At 40.8% G+C, this 23710-nt stretch overlaps 1 protein-coding gene across 2 annotated transcripts in view; it reads left to right on the top strand.

Moving 5' to 3' along the window:
• The window catches only part of slc30a6 (solute carrier family 30 member 6), an 80348-nt gene that overhangs the window by 3751 nt on the left and 52887 nt on the right, over nt 1–23710 (top strand). For both annotated transcript variants that reach the window (XM_023963160.2, XM_023963159.2), the window contains exons 3-4: nt 548–634; nt 9263–9347. In XM_023963160.2, the coding sequence (XP_023818928.1) occupies nt 548–634; nt 9263–9347 (172 nt within the window). The remainder of the gene's footprint in view (nt 1–547; nt 635–9262; nt 9348–23710) is intronic.

Here is a 23710-nt window from a genome sequence, read left to right as displayed (position 1 = left end):
TCTACCACAGTTACAGTTTTATAATAAAGTAAATAAAATGTAATTATTTAAATTTAATGGTAATTCATAGATTATTCTTTCTTAAAGCTAAACTTTAAAGTTGGAAGATTTGTTCAAACAAAAAAGGAAATCAGAAATGATCTGTGGAAACCTGGTCCAAGTCCTGCCACTTGGGGGCAGTATAGGTCAACTGTTGGGCTAAAACTGGGGGGTTTCCTTCATGAGGAAAATAAATTTCATCTGAAAACAAATCATGTCTATTTTTCTAGATTTTGTTAACTTCAGAAAATCTAACTTGCTGGTTCTTTGACATGAACAGTCAAACAATCAATGGTCATTGAACGCACCATCATACCATTACAGCAGCAGAAGGTCCTCTCTGTTGCAGACAGAGGCCTTTACTTCTAATGGGATGTTTGATGGCGTTTTTAAACATGAAAGTGTTCTAGTTGTTTTCCTGAATACACATGGATAAGCGTCAACTTCTGATCATTGCATTAAAGTGATTTATGTCTGATGACCCTTGTTGGTTTGCTTGAACCCAAAGGGCACTTTTCATCCTTTTCGGAAGTCCAACAGATCCGTCGTTGGGAAGTTCCTTCAAGAAGTTCGCCTTGTTGCCTCGGATCGACGGGTAAGTTTCAAAATCTAGTTTGTAAGCCATGATTTTTGATTATTTATTACTCCATATAGTTAATCTTTAGCTCATCGTCAGTCCTGGTACTTTCCATTCACTGCTTGGCAGGAGGAAAACCCGTACATTGTAATCACATTACGCTGTAAGCCTGTTAGATCGGCCGCATGCATGTTTAAACGTCACTCAGCTTCCTGTCTTTAAGTCAGCGTTCCTGCTGACAGCGGTTACAGATGATCTTTACATCAGACTTTTTATATATGTGTGTGTATATGTATATATATATATATATATATATATATATATATATATATATATATATATGTATGTATGTATGTATGTATGTATATATGTATGTATGTATGTATATATGTATGTATATGTATGTATGTATGTATATATGTATGTATATATATGTATGTATATATGTATATATATGTATATATATGTATGTATATATATATGTATATATATGTATATATATGTATGTATATATATATGTATATATATATATGTATATATATATATATATGTATATATATATATGTATATATATATATGTATATATATATGTATATATGTATATATATGTATGTATATATCAGTGACGTGCGGTGAGGTTAATGGCTTGTGAGGCACTGACGTCATCAGTCAGATTTACAAACATATGAACCATACTGAGTAACTTATTCACCATTTAATTGACAACAGTTAACGTGTTTTGTTTAAAATATCATTTCAACGTGTTTTTTTTTCATATAACTGCAGCATAGAAAAAAGCAAAAACGTTATTATAGTCTTACCTTTACTTGTAAATAAAGTCCATACGCCGCTCCTTCTGAAAAAATGACTTGCCGCTTGCTATCACTTATTCTATTATTTTTTAGCGTCATAATCTCAGGGCTCACTGGCGCCCCCTAACATGAGGCACGAGAATGTCTGGCCTCACCCAGCGGCTTTTTTGCTGGCGTTTAGCGCTCAGCACAAGAAACACGTCCCTCACATACAGTTATTTATAAAAACAAACAGTGTACATCATATACATCTGCTAAATTATGTAAACCCAGCTCATATAGTACAAGTGATTGAACCGACATACAGAGAGACAGCAGTACCGTCTGACTGCATAGGTATTGCGCAATCCAAGGTGAGGCTCAGCGGGCTGGTGCCTCATCGCACGTCACTTCTTATTATCTGAATGGCAAATGCGGAAATTCAGCGATTTTGAAAAGAAAAAACACCCAAAAATGGTACATTTAAATGGAAAATGACTGCAAAGCAAAAATTACTGATTAAATATAATAATTGGATTTTTTTTCTCTCTTTTCTTCCCATAATAACAGGTGAGGCTGTGCCTCACCTGCCTCTCCTGACTGCACGTCACTGGTATATATATATGTATATGTGTATGTATATGTCTTTAAATATATATATGTATATGTGTATGTATATATATATATATATATATATATATATATGTGTATGTGTGTGTGTGTGTGTATGTTTATATATATAAATATATGTGTGTATATTAGGCCTGCACAATATACAGCAAATTTATCGTTATCGCGACATCAAGCTGTGCAATATGCATACCGCAAAAGATGGCGAAAATCGCAATAAATGGTTACCTTGATCCTTGTGCTATCCTAGGTACTTTAACATTGGGAGTTGGGTCATCTAGACCCACTAGACAGTGCTCTGAACCTTTTTTCTTCAATGATTTGTGATCTTCACTGGTGTCCATGGATTACATGAAATCTTTCCACCTTCATCCACCTTTGTCATGGTAGGGAGAACATGTCAATGTAAGGGTGGGGTCATCTAAGATAGCACAAGGGTTATATGTGCTAAAACAAACTCATGGCAGCTTGAAATATTAAATAAATGAAATAAATCCCTTTATGCATTTAACCAATCGGAATGACCCGTTTACGTTGTTGATCAATCAGATGAGCCCTTTTATGTTTGATGTTTGCCTCCTATGTAGGCAAGGGTCATTTGGAGTATCATTTTTATACTGTTGCATTGAAATGGAAATGATGTTTTTGGTTGGTTTGATATTTGTTTATATACCGCAAATTATATCGTTATCGCAATATTAATCACCAATATCGCATACCGCGAGTTTTCCTCATATCGTGCAGCCCTAGTGTATATATATATATGTATATATGTATATATGTTATTTATGTAAATATGTATATGTATATATTTATGTATATATGTTTATATATGTATGTATATAAATTCGTACGTATGTATGTATGTATATAAATTACGCGATCAACGGGAATCAGCGGACTCTGTCCTGGACAAAAATGATTTTCACAGATCTAAAGATTTTGATAGTTGACACATTCAGCTGATGTACATTGATTCCACTTTTGCTAATTGTTGCATATCAGCACATGACTGCTTTCCTCCACTTCAGATTTTGCTGGAATTCATCATGTACACAGCTGAAGAGTTACTGTAGTTAAAAGAATGTAAACACTGGAACTAAATCTCTGTCGAAAAGAGCTAAGGGTGCGAGTTTCCAAACACGGCTGACCTGGGCTTTTCCCCACCTTATTTGACCTGTGTGGTGTTTGTGTGTTGGTAGTCATGGAAACGATTTGGCGTCAGACGCTGCTGGTCATTGCATCTTTCTTGTCTGGGTGGAACAGAGGGATCCGTGGCTATCAAAATGCTATAATGAGAGGTAGTTTGGCGAAGCGCTATGAGGCTCGGCTCATTTTCTGTGGGCGGGTCTCCAGTTCAACTACAAGTGATCAGATGCTCAGCTCTAGGTAGATGTTTGCAGGAGTTTATTGTTGTTGATTCTTGGTGCGGCGTCTGCTCTCTGCCCTCTGATGCCCTCTGCTGGTCTGCAGGACTCCTGGAGGATTTCTTTTTCTTTAGACTAAACATCAGTGTAATTGTAACTCACTGGTCTGAAAGAACACAAAAACATGAAGACAGGAAATGAAAGGAATGCAACAAAACAGGGACAGATGTGCAGCTCCAACAGAGATGGAGCAGACACCATCACAGACCTGAAATCATCCTGGTCTTTGTGTATCTGTCAGCGGTATTGTACTATAATCCACTTTGAGCACACACTGGGCAAAGTGGATTAAAGTGGGGGTCTTACTCCTCCATTGAGCCTTGGATTGGATTACATGGTGTGAGGATGGAGACCGAAGGCTTTGCTTTTCACCACAACAACCTTCCATGAAGGCGTTTGTGGAAAAGCAGAGGGCTCCGGGTTTGTGTTCTACGCAAAGAGAAAGAGACCCGTTTTTCGGAACTTTTTTGATTCCACTTCCACAGAGGGAGTGGAGATCAGACGCCAGCCCCCCCACATGGCTGTGTCTGCTCCCCCAGAGGCTCTTCTGTTGATTAATCAGCTAATTGGAGGCTGAGTTGTTTACAAACACCAACTTCTGACGTCAGGGAAAACTGCAGCAGAGAACCATTCCCAGCTTGGACAGGAAACACGTCTGAGTCTAATCAAATGGAATCATTAAGGCATCAGTTAGACAAGACACACCACCTCAGAAAACCTTTACATGTTAAAGCGTACAGCCTTTTTCCTGACTATCACTGTCATCAAAACGATGTGGGTGGAGCTTGTTTCTGCTCCATTCTGATGGATCCATTTGTAGACGATTAGATCCATGAACGTCTTTGTTTTCCTCGTCTGAGGTGGAATCTGGATCAAAAGTGTACGTCTGGAAGGCTCTTATATTGCTCACCAAATTGGTAGCACCAGTAAGCTAGCGGAAGAAAGTGTGTAAACAGAGAGCTCTCAGCAACAAGGATGGGAAGGGGGGCGGTGTTGCTCTGTGCCAGAAACCCTGTGGCTGAACATGTGTGTGTGTGTGTGTGTTTGGGGGGTTGATGTGCTGCTTGGATCCAAGGTTGTCCAAATTTCTGCTGCATTTGGAAAATCTGACCTGAGCAAAAAAAGTGTTGAAGGGCTTAAAGGTGAAGCTGAATCTTCTCCAGTACCTGTCCAGAACTTTCAGTTTGATGACTGAGCTGATGTCACACGTGAACTCATCACACCCTCCACAGGGGGGCAGCAGAGTGCCGTGAAGAAACGACACTGCCCCCACCTCCGGCGGCCAGCGTGTGTTTGTGTGCACGCTAAAGGGGGTCGGGGATGTTTTGGGCTGTGCGCTGTCTCTCTGTTTGCACACACAAACGCACGCACGCGTGTGTGCGTGCACACACACACCAACGCGCTCCAGCGCTGGCTAGTGCTGTCAGCGGACGCCGCGCCACTGTCATAACACGGCACACCACAGTAATTGTAGATTTCACAGCACTCGGCTCTCCTCACCACGGCGTATGAGTCCAACGCAAAGTGACAGGCCGACACACACACAATGCACACGCCATCCTCAATCCCTTCTTCCTCTTCTGGTTCCTCCTCCCTCCGACACACAAACACACTCTCTTGCTGCTCAGAGGGCAAATTACTCTCAAGGTTTTGTCATTTTTTTATTCTTTGTCGAGTTCTGTTGAGTTGGATTCAAACAGTTCCAATCTCGATGCTCCAAAGATAAACTCGTGTCCAGTACAGCTGGCAATCAATCAGAGAGTTCTGAGAAATGATGGCTGCCTCTCAAAGAGAGAGCTGGAAGTGGGGTCACCTTCATGCACCGCCGCTCAGAACCTCAGTTTAGATCCACACTCCGACAGCTGATACTGCCATCTGTAAGCCACAGTCCTGCTGCAGCAGCAGAGAGACAAACTCACTTTTCAGGCCACAAACCCTGGTGGCTCTGGATTTCTGTGTCATTTGTGTACTTCCTGATCAGCTCACAATGTCCAACACCTCCACTGGACTGTCATCCATGAAGCTGGGATCTCTATTTCTGGACTAAGACCAGAATGTTTGGTTCTGACTCCAGAACCTTTCAGATCACGTTCACTAACGCCATCTTTATGTTCATCTGCTGCTTTAAGTTGCTGTCCTCCCCCATCTGTACAAGCTCATAGAATACAGACTTTACATCTAATCCTTCCCTCCTACATCTAAGCAATCAAATATAATAGATAAACGTGAAGGTTTGAGAGTTTGATGTAGATTTTGATGGGACAAATTGCAAAGATCAACAACAGCAGAATATAATTTTTATTTTATTTTAATTAAAGCTCCACTCTGACGTTTGAGGTGTTTTTAACATGTTCCTGTGGCATTTTTCTACTGGAGGACATATAGAAAGAAAATTCCAATTAAATTTACGGTTGTGAGTAATTCTCTAATGCAATCATTGTGAATCAGGAGCAGATGAATGCCTTTTAAAAAAGATTGTATTTGTCGTGTTTGTGACGTAGAAAAGACGCTGGGAGGCCACGAGCTCCCTGCTCTCCGGCTGGATGGCTCCAAAGTTGCTTGTAAATTTCGGTCCACCTGTAATGTATTTCTGTGTCTGTGTCCAAATTCCTACCCCAATCCCTAACTACTTAAAAAACGATATAGTACGGGACTATGTAGTGGATTTTAAATCCAAAAAAGACACCACGCTCACTACTCTTTGTTTTGTTTTTTTTAAACTGCGAATTTGACGTCATCGATTTCACAAAGTGAAAATGCATTGTGCATTGTGTCTATATTTGCCGATCTAGCGAGCATCGATACAAGCTGGTTTTCCTGAGAAACTTCTGGGAGATTTCTACGGCACTGGATTTTGGAATTGTAGATTGCGACAGCACAACAAAATGTTGAACGCACCATGTAGTGAGTAGTGAAGGAAATCGGACACAACCTGTGTTTACTGAACCCGGTGATAATTTGGACACATGTAAAATGTTTGGCTCTGTCGTGCAACCTGAAATCTCTGTCGCCAGACCGCCATGCCTGACAGGCAAAAAATGTGGAGCTCTTTGTGGTATCCATCCCCTCTATTTTTTAATTTAGTTCTGGAGATTGGTGCATATTTAAAGGGAATGCCTCTTCTTTATTCCTTCATTTGCACAGTTCAAACTTGCTGACTTCATCTGCTTTAAAGATGAAGGGAAAAGAAAGAAAGGTGTAAGTGAGAGCCGTGCAGAGAGCGGCTCTTTTTCTGCTGTGCTGCTCTCTCATGCTGGAAATGTGACCTTCCCCCTGGGCTGCTGTTTGACTCCAGCAGCAGTGGACACGTTCAGATCTGTTCACGCAGAGAATTCACCTTAACCCTCGGCAGGACGGGACGACCGCTGAGCCACCAATCCGCCAGCCGGAGCCAGATTACACAGGATTTGAAGCTCGAGGTCGAGTTTGATTATTAAATATGTACAATCTGTCAAATTTCATAAACATTTATGCGGGCGTCTTTAACGTGATCACGTCTCTCTGACGGTTAGTCCAAAGTCATGCTAAACCGCTTTGATGCACAGACTGCAGCGGCTCCTCACATGCCTCAGCACCATCCTGATCAGCTGATCCGGCAAAACAATTTGGTACCCCTCAGTTAAAGAAAGAAAGTCCACAATGCTCAGTGAAATGACTTGAAATGTTCAAAAATAACAATAAATTAAAACTGATTGAAAATTAAATAATCAAAATCAGCCATTACTTTTGAGTTGTTGATTAACAGAATTATTAAAAAAAAAAAACTAATCAAAAATTGCTGGAAAAAAAGGATGGTACCTCCATAAAAGACTGAGAACTAATTGCCCAAAGGGTCATGATAAACTCAGGTATGTCCTTTAATTCACATCACAGCTGTTTTCAAACCCATAATCAGTCAGTCTGCCTATTTAAAGGGAGACAAATAGTCACGTTGCTGTTTGGTGAAAAGGTGTAAACCACACTGAACATGGACAACAGAAAGTGAAGGAGAGAATTGTCCCAGGACATGAGAAACAAAATTATAGACAAACATCGTAAAGGTAAAGGCTATAAAACCATCTCTAAGCAGCTTGAAGTTCCTGTGACGACAGCGGCACATATTATTCAGAAGTTTAAGACCCACGGGACAGTAGCCAACCTCCCTGAACGTGGCCAGGGAGGTTGACAAATTGACAAATTTGATGACAAATTGAGGAGACGGATAGTTCCAACTGTATCCAAAGAGCCCAGAACAACCTCCAAAGACATTAAAGGTGAACTCCTAGATCAAGGTACATCAGTGTCAGATCGCACCATTCGTCGTTGTTTGAGCCAGAGTGGACTTCATGGGAGACGACCAAAGAGGACACCACTGTTAAAAGGAAATCATAAAAAAGCCAGACCGGAATTTGCAAAAATGCATGTTGACAAGCCACAAACCTTCTGGGAAAATGTCCTTTGGATAGATGAGACAAAACTGGAGCTTTTTGGTAAGGCACATCAGCTCTATGTTCATACACTCAAAAATGAATCATCCAACCAAAAGAACACTGTCCCTACTGTGAAACATGGAGGAGGCTCAGTTCTGTTTTGGGGCTGCTTTGCTGCATCTGGCACAGGGTGTCTTCAACATGTGCAAGGTAAAATGAAATCTCAAGATAATCAAGGCATTCTGGATAGAAATGTGCTGCCTAGTGTCGGAAAGCTTGGTCTCAGTCGCAGGTCATGGGTCTTCCAACAGGACAACGATCCAAAACACACAGCCAAACCCCCAAGAATGGCTAAGAGAAAAGCGTTGGACTATTCTGAAGTTGCCTTCTATGAGCCCAGATCTGAATCCCATTGAACATTTGTGGAAGGAGCTGAAACATGCCATTTGGAGAAGACACCCGTCAAACCTGAGACAACTGGAGCAGTTTGCTCATGAGGAGTGGGCCAAAATACCTGTGGACAGGTGCAGAAGGCTCATTGACAAATACAGAAACCGTTTCATTGCAGTGATTGTCTCAAAAGGTTGTGCAACAAGATATTAAGTTATGGGTACCATCATTTTTGTACAGCCATATTTCATTATTTTTTTTAAATATTTCTGTTAATCAACAGCTCAAAAGTAATGACTGATTTTGATTATTTAATTTTCAATCAATTTTAATTTATTGTTACTTTTGAACGTTTCAAGTCATTTCAGTGAGCATTGTGGACTTTCTTTCTTTAACTGAGGGGTACCAACAATTTTGTCCACCACTGTATATGACCTCCATCAGGAAAAATGTGCTACAAGAGCATGTTAAAAACAAGAAAACATGATTTTCAGTGGAGTGGTTTTTAAACTTTTGAAAAAAGGACCTTCGTACGAGTTTAGTTTGAAAATCTATCCTAAGAGATCCCTTCACACTTGCATTTATGGCAAAGTCAAACATAAAAGCCTGTCAAATCCTGTTAATCATCACCATATATTGTGTACCTTACACACAGAACTGTATTGAAGGAAGGATATTTATCCATCACACCAAAATTTGTACCTCTAGACCACATTTTTTGAGATATACTGGTATATTATCATCTGAAGATATTTAGCTTAAAAAACTTCAAAGGTTTTTACTGTTTTCAGAGGATCCCCCCCCCCCCCCCCACACCCCAAATTGTATAATTTATACAAATTATACAAATTAACATCCAGAACATTCCTAACTTTTTTTTTGTTGTTGTGAGCTCCTCCCTCCCTCCCGCTGTGAGCGGCGCTGAGTTGGGCCTTCAGCCGGACACCAGCCTCTGCTTGTTGTAATGAACCTGAACGCTCTGTTGTTGTTTGTTCTCAGTCATGGAGGATCCTGCTGTTCGGGGCGCTCAACCTGCTGTGCACCGGCTGTCTGCTGATGTGGTGCAGCTCCACCAACAGCATGGGTAAGCACACACACACACACACACACACACATACACATGCAGGCAGAGTGACATGCAGATAGACACATGCAAACTGACACACAGACACAGATGTGCAGTGACTGACAGCGACGCACACTCTTCCAGACTCGGACGTTAACGAACACAGATACCTGTCCACACACTGCAAACGCAGACTGACAGCAGCTGCGTATTTGTGTGAACAGAAGCGCTCTTTGAATGAAGCCCCACTGACCACGGGGGGCTGGAGCGGCGCTGTTGCTGCACTGCGGGTCTCTGTTTAAGGGGCTTTGAATGGTCCATCCCTGCAAGTGCTGCAGCACACAGAACACATCTGTTGTGTCTGCAGTGGCTCCACCCCCCACACCACCCCTTTTGACACACAGTAGGGGCAACTACAACCAGGAATGCTCCCATCGAAACTAAACTGGATGCTCTCTGATATCAGTGGGATTTCATTCTCACTTCTTAAAAAGCCTGGAAAATGCTAGAATTCCAACCACAGCTGCCTGACAGAAAACTTCAGGTGGGATCTTAAAGATGGGACCGTTCTCCCCCAAAAACCTAGGGATTTTAAAGAACCGAGGGCACGTTCAAGTGATTTAGTACTCAACCTTCTAATACTGGAGAGTAGTAAAAGAGTATCAGGGAACTATCAGAAGGTTGGGCTCTATAAGTTAAAGGCCAGCATAGGAACAACAGTCATCCTCTCCATTCAGTTTCTATCAGTAGAGCACTATGTTCAGAGGTGATATTGATGAATTATTTGTTCCTCTTTTTCCAAAAGACAATCTGAATTTGGCTGCTTTGGTCTTTTATTGTGCTCTTAGAGTAGTGTAGTCGATCCTCTTTCAGTGTTGTGTTTCTCATGTAGGATGTGAAAGCAGCAGACAAATGTACCCATCTGTGTCCATCTTTCCTTGTCCTTCTTTAAAAGTGGAATTAAACACCTTAGAAAACTGAATCAGATTCACTCACTTCTTCCTGACAGCAAAGAGAATTTAAAGTGAAGAACCACCAAGTGCCCTGGATTTTAATACAATTCAGACACATGCTTACTACTGTCTATAAACGGCAAATATGATGTCACACTAGGGCTGAACGATATGAGGAAAACTTGCGATATGCGATATGAGGGATTAATATTGCGATAACGATATAATTTACGGTATATAAACAAATAGCGAAACAACCAAAAACATCATTCCCATTTTCTGGCAACAGTTTAAGAATTGTACTCCAAATGACCCTCGTTGACATAGGAGGGAACATCTAACATAAAAGGGCTCCATCCGATTGGTCAACAACGTTAAAGGGTCTATCCGATTGGTCAAATGCATAAAGGGATTTATTTGATTCATTAAATAATTTAATCTGCCATAAGATTGTTTTAGCACATTTAAGGTAAAGATTTATTGCAATTTTTGCTGTGTTTTACGATATGCATATTGCACAGCTTGATCTTGCGATAACGATAAATTTGCGGAATATTGTGCAGGCCTATGTCACACATTTGCTAAAGTAAAAACCTGAGAAATAGGAACATTTTACTAAAACTTTATATAAATCTGCTGTGCTTGGGTGATGAAGACTCGCATGATTTATCAAAAAATAAATTGAGACTGTTCTAATGCAATTGATTGTGGTTTTTATTCCCCAATCTAGTGAGCATCGATTCACACTAGTGTTTTGCAGAGACTTCTGAGACATTTTAAGGGGTTTTTGTCATCGTAGATTCGGACATCCTGACCAAAAGGCGAACACCCTATAGTGTTCTAACTATTTAGTGAGGGAATTCGGACACAATCTAAAATTCAACAAAAAATCACAACGTTTGGACATGAACAAACGTTGACATTAAGAGGTAAAAGATTGAGAAAAAAATTCTATCTACTGAGTTAAAAAAAAAAAAAAAGAATCCTGTTAAGAATCATGTGCAGGACGGGTGGAGGATTCATCCAGAGCTTTGGGGAGAGGGATGCAGACACTGACTGTAAAGAAAAACAATTTTTTACAAACAAAAAGTTTTTTCCTGGAAGGGCGCTTTAAAAGAGTTTTCTGGTACCACAGTAAACAGAAGTTAATGTTTCACTTTGAGTAAAAGCTGCCATGTTGGTATTCTACATCAAGAATAGGGTTTTTTGAGTCTAAACAGACAAAAACTGTAAAGTCCAACATTTTGTCAGATAGAAATGTTTTTATCTGCTTTTTTATTCGATTTAGCTCATAGAAGTTGGTAGAAAACCAGATTTCAGGATTCCCCTGGACTTAGTATTGATTTTCTGATGGTAGCTGTGCAGCAAAGAAGAATGACTCACACTTCATTCAGGTCAAAGTCATTGAAGGTCTTCAGCGATGGTGGAAATAGTTTATAGATTTGGCGTATTTTTGAAGAAGTCTTGCTGTGAAGAAAGTAGGAAACCCCGTTAATGTTGGCTTTAGCTGTTTGGGTGTTTGTCATCAGAAAATTTAAAACTTTCAAACTTCTGACTACAAACTGTTATGTTTCTGTTAGCGTGACCCTCGTTTTACTCAAATGCAGCTGCTCAGTTCTATTTTTTTTAAGTGGAATCTAAAAAACAAAAAGATCCTGCCGTTAGATTTGATCAGCTGTGCTCGGGTCTGGACTTTCTGAAGCTACTGGGCTTGTTTGTGTGTACTGCGAATGAATTTGTGTGTAAACATGCACATATTAGTCGCAGTCAGACGAGCGGCGAGACGGCGTGTTTCTCCTCAGCCAGGCCCGTCTCTGCCGCCAACCCGAGATCCTCTCGGGGAGTCCGCGGCCCGGGAAAAGGCTGCTGCGAAAAGAAACAGGAGGAAACCCGACCCTGCCGCAGTCGCTCTGCCGGCACAACACAGAATCGCCGAGTGCGCAGGCGGCGTCGGGTGTCGCGCAGACAGGAAGCGGAGAGCAGGGGCATTGATCAGAGAGGAGAAGGCAACACCACAATCAATGCTGAGCTCGATAAGAACAACGAAGCAGACCGCGACCCACACCCCATCTTGTCAACTTCCTGCTGACCCCCCCCTTTCAAGACCACAGACACTCAATCAGAAGTCAAAGTCAAATGTTTTATTTTTGAAACAAACCATAATCTGGGTTCATGTTAAACACATCCTCTCCCTGCTGCCAGTGCTGCTCCAGATTACACCCTTAAATCTCCTTTGCCAGCTCCCAGCACCCTGCTGATGTTTGATGTGCTATTCGGACTTAAACCTTCACCCGCAGAGCGCTGACGGGCCACACCCGGGACAAAATGTCAACTTTAAGCACCAGCTATTATATAAAGTCTTCCTCTGATCCTGTTTGTTTCCCAGCTGCTGAGCTTGTGATTAAATGACCTCTGGGTCCGCCCCGCTTTAAAACTTTAGCCGAAATCTGATGTTTGTTCTTCCCCTCGCTTCTGTTTGTGTTTCTTGGATTAAGCCAGATGTTGGTCCAGGAAGCTGCCAGCTTCTCTGGTCTGCTCTCAGTAGAGCTCCTTTATTATCTCCATTCTTTTCTCAGTTGTCAATCAAACCCCCTGACTGTCAGACCGTGGTCGCTCATCGCCGTGTGTGCGTGCACACTTGTGCCAGGCCTAATGAGATCACTTCATGTCCTGCGCTGTTGGCTAAAAGCCCTCATGATGTGGAGCGCTGAGTGTTTGTCTTCCACCTCATTAGCCTGTGGTTGCACACAAACACGCTTGTGTTTTGGCCGCTGCTAACATCTTCACACATTAAGACTTAAATCTTTTTTTTTTTCGGGGGTTTTTGATCGGGGTCTTTCACCATGTGATCAATACAGCAGTGAAGCTAACATCACCTGTTGAAACACAGGTTAGAGCAGCACCATGAAGCCAATCTGCAAAGATCCACACTATCTGCTCGATTGATTTAAATTGTGATGCCAATAAAAGTAATTAAAGGTCTTATCAGAGTGAAGCAAACTAAGTTTTTAGTTTGTTTTCCCTTAACCTAACCTAAAAAAGGGACTTTTAGGTCATGATTTAAACACTGATTGGGGGTTAATGGTGCGGAGGTCCCGCAATAGATGTTCCAAAGATAAGGGGCAGATCTTCTGAATGCTCCCCACCCCATGATGGAAACACAAGCAGATAGAGTGGAGAGGAGAGAACCAGAGGATGATATAAAGGGTGCAGGAGGATAGATGGAACTGGAGGAGATGAGGGAGATATGAAGGGGTTTGGTTTGGAAGAAATTTCAAACTGAGAAGAAGGGTCTGAATTACATTTTTGAGATGGACAGGCGGACAGTGTGGTGCTTTAGGACAGAAGTGATGTTATCGGTGAGGGCGGTTTGGAAAGGACCAAGGCGGCAGGTAGTTGATGCGGTTATTAAGTGTTGGATTTTGTGGTACAAAATTTGACACGATTGTAGCTGATAGACCCCCGTTTAAGAAAAGCAAATCCAAGATGATAAAATATGTATAATAAATAAATATAATGTATATCATTATATTATTCTGTAGGCACCCCTAGGGCTGGGTGACGGACATGTTTTTAAATCCCTATATAGTGTTTTAATATCAGGCAATAACGATATAAACCAAATAACTGTATTTGTCAAATGTGAACACTCTGCTCATGAGAGAGTAATCATCAGCAGGTTGTGTAGATATACATAATTTTTCACTTTAAACAGGTCTTACCTTTGTTGTTTTTGCTGGAGAATCATCGTTTCTTCAGTCTGAGATTGAACATATTTGGTGGCTCTGCTTCAGGTGATAACAAAGGTTGGTAGTATTTCCAGTTTTATAAGGAACATGCCTTCAACACAATTTGAAGTCCACATTACTCTGTTTTTGTCAGATTTTAAATAACTAATACCTCCACACGGGGGGGGGGGGGGGGGGGGGGGGGTTGGAAAATAAAATTGCATTAAAGTAATTAAAAATAGATATAAACACTTCTTTATTGTCTTCTAACTGTAAACTCAAATTCAAACACGCTGAGAAAACAAAAAAGATTTAATTCTGCTTGCAGTTTATTACATTTTATATTGAATCATTACAAAAAGACAGCCTGAAAACAGTATAATGTTTTTGATTATTGTCATTATATATCATTGACAATAAAGCTGCAGCTCCGACAAGGGACATCTGACAGGTCACAGTTTTTGGTGTAACTCTGTAATTCTACAAAGAAGATATTGAAACACAGTGTTGTTATATTTATAAAATACAGCTTTATATTAATGTCCATCTTATATGCCGGTCCTTGAAATTACTATCCGACTTTAAATCGGTCCGTGTTTACATTTAGGTGACAGACTGAATAGCTCGTTAGCAAAGCATCGATGCCATCATAGCATAAGCATCTAACAACAGCGCTAGCGCTGTCTACAAATCAACACTTTTTATCAAACTATCTCTTGCTGCTGTAAGTGAGGCTGTTTTGTCCTTCAGTTCTTACTGGATACTGTTTTAAAATTGCTGCATGTTCCACCCCTAAACACCCCATAAGTGAATTGACCTTGGTGGTGTCTTCCTTCGCGTGCGTTAGTCCTCTCCTTGTATCGTGTGCTTGATACAAGGAGAGGACAAAATAAATTTCCCAAAAGGAGGACTAATAAACATGACTAAGTTCACGCAAATGTTTACTCGCCATGTGGCGACTAACCCTCTAACCTTAACTTGGCAAGAGGAGAAAGTGCTTGCCACTGGCGAGTTTTAATTTCGGACTCTTGTGATAGATTGATTCTTTTATTGAGCAAAAGTTATACCATGATGAATATCGTTATTGTTTTATCCCTAGGTAAACATTCAAGTTAGAAAACTGCCTTTTGTGCAACAACCGATAGTGTTGAGACTGGGTCAAATAGAAATCCAATATCCCAAATGTGCATTTCTGAAAGAGGGGATACATGGTACAAGGTACATGACAAATTTGGTGGCTGCACCACAAAATGCACGATATTTCTGGTCCATAAATGTAATCGTAACCACTTTGAGTTTTGAACCAAAGAAGCTAATGAACAGAGCTATGTGAGATACCAAAACAGAATGTGACTTCTGCATGGACCAATGGTAGAAGGTGCAAGATACTGCAGGATTCATTTGATATTTGATAGGTAGAAAAAATGCTGCTGTTTTGAAATTACTAATATGTAAGAAAAATAGTGTGAAGAGTCAAGAATGACACTGAGACTCAACCTGTGAAGGAGAGGACAACAGAGTTACCCATAGGTAATACAAATCTAGAAATATTTGACTTGAAAATGTTAACCCTTTCTCACCGGAGTATTCACCAGCGACACGTAAATACCACACAATTTTGGACAGACCATAACTCTTCAATCGTTTATGTAATCAATGTAATTCAGTTGCCTTTGATGCGCAGAAAAAATGGTTCTTCGTATCGGCTTTGCATAACGGTAAAAAGCAACTTTCCTTTCCGATAGGATCAGCTGATTTTCATTGACTGCATAAGTACTTCACTGCTGTAAAGTGTTGCATTTAAAGCTGTTTTACATTGATTGTGTAAACGGTTAAAGAGTTAGGGTAGTCAAAAGAATGTCAACTCTGGAACTACAGCTGTGGTTTTTAAGGGTTAAAAATATCCCCTAGTGCAGGGGTGGGCAATTATTTTAATTCGCGGGCCACATTGGGTACTAAAATTCGATAGAAGGGCCGGACCAGGAGCAGATGCATGAAGTGAGAATGATATAACATGGAATGTAGATGAAAACATTTATATGAAAAATTATATTCCAAAACGGAACATTCTAGAGTTTTTAGTTTAAAAGTTTTGTTCCCATTTTAGATCTCTTGGTGTGTGCTATATGAATAAAGTTTCATTCATAAATGGTCCTTTGAATAAAATAAATAACATTATTTATTAAATAAAACAATGACCAAATAACACTCTCTATGACTTCATTGGTTCATTCAGTCAGACCCCTTTGTATGTTTGAAAACGTGCACATGCAGTGCCTCCAGTGCACACCGCCTTCAGTTTAAGTGGAGCATAAGACGTATAGAAGGCAGTCCCTGCACACACATACACACGCACTTACACACTTGCATGCACACACATGCATGGACAAACCCCCTGACCTCCTTTTTTTGTTTGCATAATTCCATGTTCCAGAGCAACTGACACACTGACACAGGCAAAGCCCAGTCCGTTCAGAGCGCATAGGCCTGCCCTCTGCAGTGGAGACACACATGTGCACGCTCACATGCATCATCTCTGGCCCCATTAGCTCATGACTAACGGCTTAGCAGACAGTACACACAGAGCAGAGACCCAATGCATGGTTTTCTGAATGTGGGAGGAGCCTGACGGTCAGCTGACCACGGGGTCCATTTAAACGGATAATCAAAGTGCTGCCTATCTGGACCAGATGCTCTGGTGTCATTTCCTCTTCGTGGATGTTACTCAAGAGACGGCGGGATGAGGCTGGAGACATTTATGCTCCTCCAGTTCTCTAAATCTGGTTAATTGTGACAATGTTTCCTTTGACCTGGTAGAGAGACCTGATAATTAAACTCCGGCTGCACTTGACCTTCACACACGATTATGTTTTACATCGTTGTTGGATCTAAGATAAATGCATTTCTGAAGGGATAATAAGTGGAAAATGTTGAGATGTTTTTCAGTTTTTATATAATGTGGTGTGTTTGGTGATAAAGTAATGACTTGCATGGCTCTTCAAAAATGCTGAGAGATGATTGAAAAAAAGATGTTTTGTACCTTGTGTGTGTGTGTGTGTGTGTGCGTGAGTGTGTAAAACCTTAATAATCCAAGGACCTTTTAATTTTAACACCATTTGCCTTATCAAGGAGATATTTTAGAGCCTAAGCAATGCTGTAACAAAAGCTTTAGACCCCCCCCCCCCCCCCCGCTTTTCCCTTCCCCTTGTCTGAACTGATTCTGTTCAATCCTAGAAGGTCTGGTTGCGTTCGACTAAATGTTTAATATTGTTGGGGGTATTTTAAGCAGCGGAGCTCTAAAGCCCATAGCTGATGATTTCTGCCCTTTAAATCAAGCATGAGCCACGTAGAAGTGGCACTGTGCACATGCAAACACACAAACTCAGCATACGCACACGCCCCCGCTGACCTCCCTGTCCAAGTTTAATACCATTTTTCCAGAGCGACTGCCACAACAACTCGCACAAAGATTCAGTGGTTCTATAGGAACGCACACACACATGCACACACACTCACTCTGGCCCCATTAGCTCATGACTGTGGGCTTAACTGACATGTAAATCATGCCGCACACACACACGCAAACACACACGCGATGGTATAGACTTTGCGTGCTTTACTGGATGTGGTGAAGCAGCAAACCTGTTGACCCGTGAAGCGCTGACAGAAATTACCAAGCTGTTGCTCCTCTATCCTCGCTCCTGCTGACCTCCTGCTCAGCGCTCAGCTGCTGCATCCCAACCAAGTCAGGTGCGTCCAACAGCTCGTTGGAGAAACACAGCAGAGTTTAATCCAGTTTCTCAAACCATTTCCTTCAGTCTGTTGGAAAGTGTTGCTTCTGAATGTCCATCCAGGGTGTGCACCAATGAGCTCCATCCAGCGTGAGCTTGGGCAAGACCCTTCATGCTACTGCCTAACTATGTAGCCACGAGGGGCGCCCAACTCTGGGTCTCCCTGTGCCGGACCCCAGCCCGGATAAAATACAGGGTTGTGTCAGGAAGGGCATCCAGCATAGAAATCTCTGCCAAACCACCTGTGCAAAACAATGAAAGCTGATTCGCTGTAGCGACCCCTGAAGGGACATTCTGAAGGGTGAACAACAACAACAACTGTTGCTTTGGATCATTTTACAACAAATCTTGCAAATCTTCTCCATAGTTTTTTTATCATTCAAGTTTTTTTGCAGAATACAGCTATTGTACAAGAAGATGCATGAATAAATAAAGACACAGCAACACCTCAATAAAAAAGAATGTTACAACTGGAAAACACTCACAGACCTTTAATCTAAACCAAAAACAGTGATACTAATAGATATGTTGTAGAAACTGATCACAAAATTTTGGTAATATCAGCAAAGTCACATTCATCATATTTCTTCTTATATTTTTTTATTCAAAGTTGTCCTTAGATGTCTTTCATTCCAAATAGTGAGCTAACATTGCAAACTTAAACCAGTGTAAATTATGGTAAGATAAATGGGTAATGTCTGACACACAGGCAGTAAGTAATACACATAGGGATGATTGCAAATTGACTTGTCCTATAAACTACATGTATTTCTCCTTTGTGGATTTTTTCCCCATCTTGACTGGTGCATAATAAATATTCTCATTTGAAAGCTTTCAAAGACGCTGGACTTCGTTGAAATCCTTTCCTTGATTAACACAAAGAACCGTCATAGGTAAAAGCCGTCACATTTGTGCGTAGAAAGAGCAGGTTGTGTTGATGCTGTTCAAGCAGAGCGGTTGTTGCATTGTTGCTGAAATGTAATCTACTGATGATTCTACAGAACTGAATGTGAGCGTATGCGAGCAGCCCGGTTCTACCGGATCAAATTGTGCAGTGGACAACCAGATCAGTTTTCAGCCTTTGACAAAGCAAAGATGTCAGCTCTTTGGAACCGGACTAAACAAACACACACAGCAGCACTTTGATCTGCACTCTCGTCCCTCTGAATCTCCAGATCGTCTCTTCTTTCTTGCACATATAGTTGCACCTGAACACAATTTTGAATTTTAACTGACTTTCTGTGCCTTGTCTTCACCCTGTGAGCGCTAGCTGTGTGGGCTAATGTACAGAACTAGGATAATGTGTAGGTTTCTTCTTAGACTTGTTTGTGATCGACTATGTTGTGCTTGATCTTAAAGCCTGAGTCACATGCACCTGTACGTGGTGTTGACCTGTACGGGCACTACATGTTTATCGGTTGTTCAGGCCGGTGGAGGGTCATAGAAATGAGTGACGGCATCTTAAAGGAAGCACAGATGTGTCTGGAATTTCCTTTAAGGCCTGTACGGCCGTTTTTAGAGATGTCTTGTAAATAGAACTAACGATTGTTGAGTGTGTTGTACGGTTATCTTGAAATATTTGTAAGGGTGTCTGTCAGAAAGTTACCAGCCAAACTTTAAAAATTTAACTTTGGAGTTTTGTTTTTAACTTTAAAAGCTCAGCAAGCGTTTACCTTTTAGGGGAGAAAGGTGCAGACAAAAATCTTTGGGTGACCAAGCCCTTTTCTCTTTAGCTTCCTAGCCTTTGTACTGTTTTTTTGGACTCTTCAAATGTCTGTATTTTTATATTCAGGAGTTTTGCCTTTGAAGCTCACTTTAAATACAGATCTTTTGTCTCCTGTATGCAGTGCATTTATGCATTTCTGTGCTGGGTAAAACCACTAACTGTATATGGACAACATAATCAAGTCTATTCAGACTGCATTTTTTCACACAATGGACACCATTTTGTTGGTACCAGACATTGTCAGTCAGCAGTGATTGGTCCAAGTCGGTCTGAGTCAACATTTCTGTGGGAACAACTCTCGCCTATCAAGGCTAAGCTTGTTGGAAGGCCACACACCCCCAACCACCTGAAAGCTGGCTTGCAAGAATCTGTCAATCAAATGTTAATAATATTCAGCGTCAGACCACATGCTTTTATTGAGGTGTCTCATTGGTCAGTTTATGATTTAAATAACCTTAGTTATAGAAACATTAAAAAGAATATTCTCAAGACAATGTAAAACTATCTGAGCAAGAATGAGTTAATCTGACCAACAGAATGACTGAGTAACAGCTGTTTGTTTCTCTATAGAGGTCTATGGGATTTTGGCTTCTTGGAGCCAGCAGGTACTTCCTGTTTGAAACCTGGGAGAGAGGGGGGGGGGGGGGGGTCACTCAGTCCAGTTCTCAGTCAATGGTCTCTGCTAACAGAAGTACCAAATGGCATTTTCATCTGCTCTTTCCTATGTTGCTTTTTTTCTTTGATAATTCATAGGTAAGTGTTTAGTGGTGTCAAAAAAAACCTCCATCCTGAGAAATGAATCTGAAAAACAAATAGGAGACGATCTGCTGAGTTTTCCATTGTGGTTTGGTCTCATTTATCATTGAGTTGCTTTTCTTCTGTCAGACACAGCAGTGAGGACTGTGAACCCCAAATCAATGGCAGATAAAGTTTCCCCATTCGCTGAATCTGACTGAGACCATTGCTTTAACTACAGCAAAGGATTTTGTCTGAAGAGGCTCTTCTGATCAGATCATTCAGAAACACTCAGAGAAATTTGAAATGATGAAATCGAATCTGTACTGATGAGTCACAAAGGAAACCTGAGTTTCTGATTTCTTTAGATTTAAAGTTTGCTTGGGTTGACTTCTAACGTCCAGCTAATTTGTAGAAAACTTGTGAATCATCTTTTTTGAACAGATTTGTGCTATTTCTAGCAATCCATATGGGATGAAGGTTTTACAGCAAGTTTACATGCAATACCGGACCATATATTATAATTATTCTGACACTGATTTGATCTATTGTATTGTCTATTCCCAGTGGTCTCTCAATTATTATTGTGTTTTTTTTTGCCAAAACTATGTCTAGGACAAAATTTCTGCAGAGTAGCAGAGTTTAGCAGGAGTGGCACTGTTTGTGCGGGGGAAGCCTGTCCTGACTACCCATAATCTCTTTCTTCATATGCACTCCCGCTGTCATACAGCCCCTTCACACCCTCAAACCAATGTTACAGCTGCAACAAAAAAGGTGAGCTATCCAACCGTACAGGTGTGAGCTCAGACGAGGAAAACAAAGTCGTACATGGATCTAGTGGACTTCAAGTGGATGCATCCGAATGGGGCGGAGCAGGAAGGTTGTGGCCTGTCAATTGTAGTTTGTGCGTAACTATGATCTTTTTCAAACCGCATTTTTTCCTCTGCTGCTGATTCACAACAATTTGAATAAAGAAATATTCAGAAATGCAAGTTTAATCTTCATTTTTGTTATATGTCCTCCATCATCAGAAAAATATGATAAGAACATGTTAAAAACCCACAAAAAAACACAATTTTCATTGAATTTTTAAAAATGTCATTTCATTTTCTAATTAAGGATGGGGCGGGGTTACCCCGACCAGTGGTCCTGCACACCACTCACATGTGAATTTCTAATGAACTTCTTGGCGCTCTGCAGAAACTTTGTCCTAGAAAATGACTCAGGTTTTTTGATTGTGGTTAAAAACGGCATCATCAAAATTAAAAGACTACTGGAAACTTTTTTTGAATAGAACAAAAGATAATTGGAGGGGGACTAAATGCATTTTAATCTAGAGGCATTTTCCCCATAACTGTCAAAATAAATGTTTTAAGTTTTTATATTAAAAAGCAAAAGAAAATTGTTACCAATGCTTTACCAGACCAGGAGAAGTCATGCTATTGGAGTCCTTGGACTACTTGTACTTCTTCTTTTTGTCCCGTTTTCTTTTTATTCTCTTTTTATTGCTTCTTTTCATCTTCTAATTCTGTTTTTAACATTATCTATAAGTCTTCCATTTTTATCCATCTTCTATTTGCTTTTAATATCGTTCCAGTTTTCTAACTGTCTGTTGAAAAAGTAAGAAAAAAAGTTTCAATACACAATAATAACATACAGTGAAGAAGTATGTCATGAGTATTATCCAGTATTCTGTTTTTTTTTCATTTTTATTAGCTGATATGTTAAAACAGAGGTATTGATCCTCGCAGTTCCTGTTTTGCACAAATGCTATGCAGACTTATTGCTTCTTAGTGTTTTTCACGCAGCTGTTCATCAGGTCAAATATCTCTCTTAAGGTGGTCAGTGTTGGTTAAAGTCTGAATGGATCAGAGGTCACTTCTTAAGGTTTTATTTTTCTGGTTAAAATGACCCAACCCCCTAATTGTTCAAACAGGCTCTGAGCTTATCTGCTGACTCTAAAACCTGTTTTTATCTGTGTTTTCCTGAAGATTCATAGGAACACCAAACTCCACAGGAAATGACACAAACACGTGGAGAGACTGCGCCATCGGCAGTGTGTTTGTTTGTGTTTTTAACGTTTTATTCGATCGTCTCTACATACGCAGCTTTTAGCCCAGAATAAAGCCACGCACACATGTGTGCGGGTGTGTGCTTATATGTGTGTTTGGCTGTTTTTCAGCCCAGAGCCGCTCTCAGAAACCAGGTCAAGTGTCTGTTCCCTGGACAAATAGGTACACCTCTTCGTCTTTCTACCTTCCTCATCGTCACTCTGGGATTGTTTAGAAAAAGATTTTCCAGTTTTGTGTACCTGTTGTGCTTAATTTCTCAGTTTATGTCATTACATTTGTTTTATCTCATCAAATAATAAAAGCCCACTCTGATGTGGACCTCGCTGCCTTCAGCACTGGAAGTGTCGGTCTGCACACAAAGATATAAATACATCTGAACAGAAGACCATGTTAGTCATGTTGTGCGGCAGAGCAGTGTTTGTATGCATATCCATTAGTTTGTTTGCTCCTCATCTAGATATGGTTGAGTGCACACATGTGATCTGAGCTGTGTGTGTGTGTGCTGTCCCCAGGCCCTCAGTGTTCCTGTGTGTCAGAACACAGCTGGTGAAGCATCCCATCCCACAGGGCCTTCAGAGGAGCCAGCACACACTCGCACATAAACACACACACACACACACACACACACACACAGATTGTGTGTGTTTGTGATCAGCTCCTCTTACTCCCCAAACAGTCCCCACATCTGCTTCGCTCTCAAAAGAACTGGATCTCATGAAGACACCAATGATGTGTGTGAATGTTGTCCCACAGGATTCCTTATTTAGAGACTCATGGAACTTCCGTGCCTGTCTGCGGGGAGCGTTCAGTTTGGAACTTGGGTCAACCGATTAAACAAAACTTTTATTCCAATTGATTACGATTTTCTCCTGCCATCACTCTGTTTAATTTGCACAACCATGCAAATGGTCAAATGATATATGGCCTTCAATTGTACATCACTTTACTGGTTCTCAAGCGCTTTCACACTGCTCACATCATGACTGTATGTGAGAACTGGGCTGAGTAAGCCCCCCCCAACGTTCCAAACAGGAAGTTCCTGCTGGCGTCAAGAAGCCAAAATCTGATAGACTTCTATAGAGAAATAAACAGCTATTACTCAGTTATTTTAGAAATAACATTTCTTGACCTGTTGACTTTTTTTACATAGTCTTGCTTATTCTAATTTTTATTCACATTAAAGCTGACCAACCAGATTCCTCAATAAAGTAGGCGGCCTCACGTTAAACATTCGAAACGTTTGATCACCTGCTTTCAAGTGGAAGGGGTGTAAATTCGGACCAATTACTGTTTATGGATCTCCAACATGGTGGTGTCCGTATCGCAAAAGAAATGGTGATTGAATTGACTTCATTTGATTGTAGACTGAAGTAAGT

This window comes from Oryzias latipes, chromosome 15 (genome assembly GCF_053564925.1).
Source record: "Oryzias latipes strain Hd-rR chromosome 15, Olatipes_Hd-rR_3.1".
Lineage (NCBI taxonomy): Eukaryota > Metazoa > Chordata > Actinopteri > Beloniformes > Adrianichthyidae > Oryzias > Oryzias latipes.
The sequence above is the reverse complement of the archived record's forward strand: the minus strand, read 5'-3'. Positions and strand labels throughout refer to the sequence as shown.